The sequence below is a fragment of the Lathyrus oleraceus genome, chromosome 2, assembly GCF_024323335.1.
Source record: "Lathyrus oleraceus cultivar Zhongwan6 chromosome 2, CAAS_Psat_ZW6_1.0, whole genome shotgun sequence".
Taxonomy (NCBI): Eukaryota; Viridiplantae; Streptophyta; class Magnoliopsida; order Fabales; family Fabaceae; genus Lathyrus; species Lathyrus oleraceus.
The window spans coordinates 53252151-53256034 of NC_066580.1; the positions used below are offsets into that span (position 1 = coordinate 53252151).

General features: G+C 30.8%; 1 protein-coding gene across 1 annotated transcript; it reads right to left on the reverse strand.

Moving 5' to 3' along the window:
* Positions 1-2493: 2493 nt before the first annotated feature.
* Positions 2494-3289, reverse strand: LOC127118066 (dormancy-associated protein 2-like). The gene is made up of 2 exons (XM_051048208.1): positions 3136-3289; positions 2494-3044 (listed from the first exon to the last, which is right to left on the reverse strand). Exons 1-2 carry the CDS (start codon positions 3221-3223, stop codon positions 2710-2712), a joined length of 423 nt encoding a protein of 140 aa, XP_050904165.1. The 5' UTR covers positions 3224-3289; the 3' UTR covers positions 2494-2709.
* Positions 3290-3884: the final 595 nt, after the last annotated feature.

Below are 3884 nucleotides of genomic sequence, written 5' to 3' on the forward strand. Positions count from 1 at the left end.
TTCAGTCGAAAAATAAGAGATCTACTCCTCTCCCAAATAATTGATCTTTAGAGTATCTAATAAATTTAAGAGCTTTTAGTAGGTTGAACTCTCAAACCCTCTTATACAAGCAAAATGAAGTTTCTAGCTAACTTCCAACCAAATATCAAACACGGGAAAGAAGCATGAATCTTCCTTCCAAATGGTGAATCAAAGTAGTTAGTCTTCTTTCTATAAGAAGCTCTGAGCGTTTAGTCTTCCAGATTCAAACAAACCCTGGAGTAGTTTAACACCAAGATGAGCTCGCAAATCTAAACTTAGTTTAATGTCGGGCTAACCAAAAACCTGTGAGATTTTACCATCAGACTGATCTCGAACAGAAACAAGATTTTAACACCACACTAAGCTTTAATTGTAACATGGTTTTATCGCGGGCTAACTAAGAACCTATGAGATTTTATCACATGAAGATCTCGAACCTTGAAAGCTTTTGAACGGGCTGAACTTTTGAACCTAAACAGAGATTTGATCACACAATCCTCAAACTAAATTTTTTTATGTGCTTAGCTTCGAATCCAAACAAACAATCCCCAAGTGAATAAAATGTTCAACAAAGGTAAAAATAAAAATTTCCTTGGTGAACTTACAAAACTATCCTTCTAGAATTAGAGCTTCGTCACTCGCAAAATGATTTTCTCAAAAATCACTTTGGTTAAACTTATAGTGAGAGAAAGAAAACAAAAGGAACTTACAGAAATAGTGAGAAGTGAGAAATAAAATCCCATTTCTAGATGATTTTGAAAATGGAAAGGGACCTCTATTTATAGGCTAGAGGTTGGAAAAAAAGGGGGGGAAATTAAGACTAATAATGATGTGTCAATTAATTGGCATCAAGCTTTAATCGATTGGTAGACCTGTGTTAATCGATAAATAAGTTCAAAATGGTAAGAAAATATATTTATCCATTATCAGGTATTAAGGTGTTGTCCTAATCGATTATGGCGTATTTTTAACTTCTTTAGTCGATTTCCATAAGGAGTCAATCAATTGGCAAGAGCAAAAATATGCCCATATCTTTTTTGACAATTCCTAACTTGTTTGGTACAAATTCAATGAACTTTTTGAATTTTTTTCTTGAGAAAATATGTTTGAAAACTTGTTTATGTGTGTGTGTGATTTAGCCATGCTTTTACATTGTATTTACTTAGATCTGTCGAAGCAGGTTTTCATATACTTCAAGACTTGTCAAATGCTTCATCCTTATAGACATTTGCTTGAGTTTATTTAAAGATGAGGCTCGAGTGATATTCTATTTGGTTTCCATCATCAGAGAGTCAAATTCATCAAACCCTAATATTCTGGTTTGCATCTTAACTATTTTATGCTTGACTTTTATTGTTGTCATTATCAAGGGCATGTTCATCTTTAATAGTTTTCATTGTCAAAAATATGTTCTATGACTTGGAAAACAAGGTTCCACAATGGTAACCTCCAAATATTTAAGTTAATCTATTATATCCCTCATATGCATGTTGTGATCATGCACTCCTCTCATACCAGTTAGTTTCATTGTTGAAAACTTTCTGATCAAAGTGTGCAGGCAAGGGACTTATTAGATGTGGAAAATTTCTCATCAATGGTCTTAATAAGATCTTTCAATTTTTCATGATTCTAGATTAAACCATGGATACCAACATATATCTTAGTCTTTATGAACATAAAAAAGAGACCGTTAGATCTATCCCACTTTTCATAAAGATCAACTTCATCTAAAGTGATGGTTTAAGTAATATCCATTAATTCATTCTTCCTAAATGCATTGCTAATGTCCATCCAGCCCAAATCAAGAAGAACATTCTCTTGCCAAATCTTGTAATTGTCACTATTTAACTCGGGAATATCACACAATCATAGAAATTTGAAGATTGAATAACTCAATAATTCGATAAACATGTTTATTAATCATAATTGAGACAAAGTAAATAAATTATATATTTTGCCAATGCAAATCTTACTTAAACATATTATTTGAATCGATTTAAACATGTTATTTATCATAAACAACACATTCAAACTTGACGGTGTAATTTATCAATTAAAGCATTATAAAATCTTTGTCTCTATTAAAGCATTATTAAATAAGGTATATATTAGTTTTGTCATAGTTGATCTGACTAATGTCTAACCTATAAAGAGTCTTCAGGTGCATCCTCAAGGATCTTAAAATGAAAGAATGGAAGAAGAAAAAAGAAAGGAGCAGAAGAAGAGATAGGAGATGAAGGAGGTGACAATTGGAGATGAAGAAGTTGGTGATTGAAATCACTTCATATGAAGAAGCTATATTTTATTGTTTACTTATTTAAAGAAATTTATATAAATTTAAATAGAAGAAATATTAAGTTTGATTTACGATGTCAAGAATAACTTTAATTACATTAACATAGAAATTATGATTTTGGTCGACAAATTTTCTTAGACAAATCAGCAGTACGGATATATAAATGTAAAGGAAAGGAAATTAAAACAAGGATGATATTTGATATATTACACATGATAATTCATTCACCACTTTAGTTCTAAATCAAACTCAACACCACATATACATAGTGATTTATTGAGTTGTGAAATAACTATACTATAGAGTGGCAAGATAGATATTTCTTTTGTTCAACACCACTATTTTATTCATATAATTTATTATACTTAGAACGTGCATGCATGACGATATAATCAGTTAAGATTATCAGAATCTCCACCATTGTAACCACCACCACCATTGTAACCTCCTCCACCATTACGGTAGCCGCCACCACCATTGTAACCTCCTCCGCCATTACGGTAACCACCACCACCATTGTAACCACCTCCACCATTACGGTAACCACCTCCATTATTGTAACCACCTCCACCATTACGGTAACCACCTCCACCATTGTAACCTCCTCCACCATTACGGTAACCACCTCCATTATTATAACCACCGCCTCCACCATTGTAACCACCACGACCGTAGCCTCCATAACCATACTTGGCATCATTTAGTTCATTTGAGTTTTCAACAACCTCTGCAAAGACAACGTCACTTTGTGAATTTAAATTTTAATAAATTTTAAATGAGAATAAATATTAAAGAAAAAAGTAGTATAGGTAGCTCACCTTCTTTGGTATTAGCAGACACCTGTGAGGAAATAAGAAGAACCATGGCCAAAAGGCCAAGAATGACGAATGCTATTTTAGAATCCATTGTAATAAACTCAAGGTCAATTGAAATGTGGTATTTGGTAGTGAAGGATGAGAAAAATAGTAAGAAAGTGTGGTCTTTATATAATGAAAGGAAGTAGGAATCAACACGGAACTTTTACTTGGTTGGTATTAGCTGATAGTGACAAAATTGAAAAATAGTATTTCTAGTTTAGACTAACTATCTTGGGGAGCTGCGTTCCAAATATAATCTACAAATATTTATAATATATTCAATAGGATTAATTAGGTCTGTAGTCTCTCTAAATATTTTAAAATTATGAAAAAAGAAAAGATCACTTAGGTTATGGTTGACGAAATGAAGTAGCAGTATGGAATATAAATTTCATTCTACTATATCCATTAATTATGAGTCTAAATAATAAAATATTATTATTTATCATTTCATTTCATTTCAACTCATCTCATATCCCAAATTCAAACACACTCTTAAAGAGATTTTTGCAATTTTATATATATATATATATATATATATATATATATATATATATATATATATATATATATATATATATATATATATATATATATATATATATATATATATATATATAATTTTGAACTAAAACATAATAAAAGTTTAAAAGAAGAATCCAAATTTTTTAACTTTTCTATAACTGTATTGGTTTAGTGCATTGGTTCTA

Excerpts from the sequence above, each read along its gene's own strand:
- LOC127118066 (XM_051048208.1), bottom strand. The coding sequence starts at position 3,223 with ATGGATTCTAAAATAGCATTCGTCATTCTTGGCCTTTTGGCCATGGTT. Across the intron at positions 3,045-3,135 it reads GTCTGCTAATACCAAAGAAG|AGGTTGTTGAAAACTCAAAT; the intron begins GTGAGCTACCTA and ends TTGTCTTTGCAG.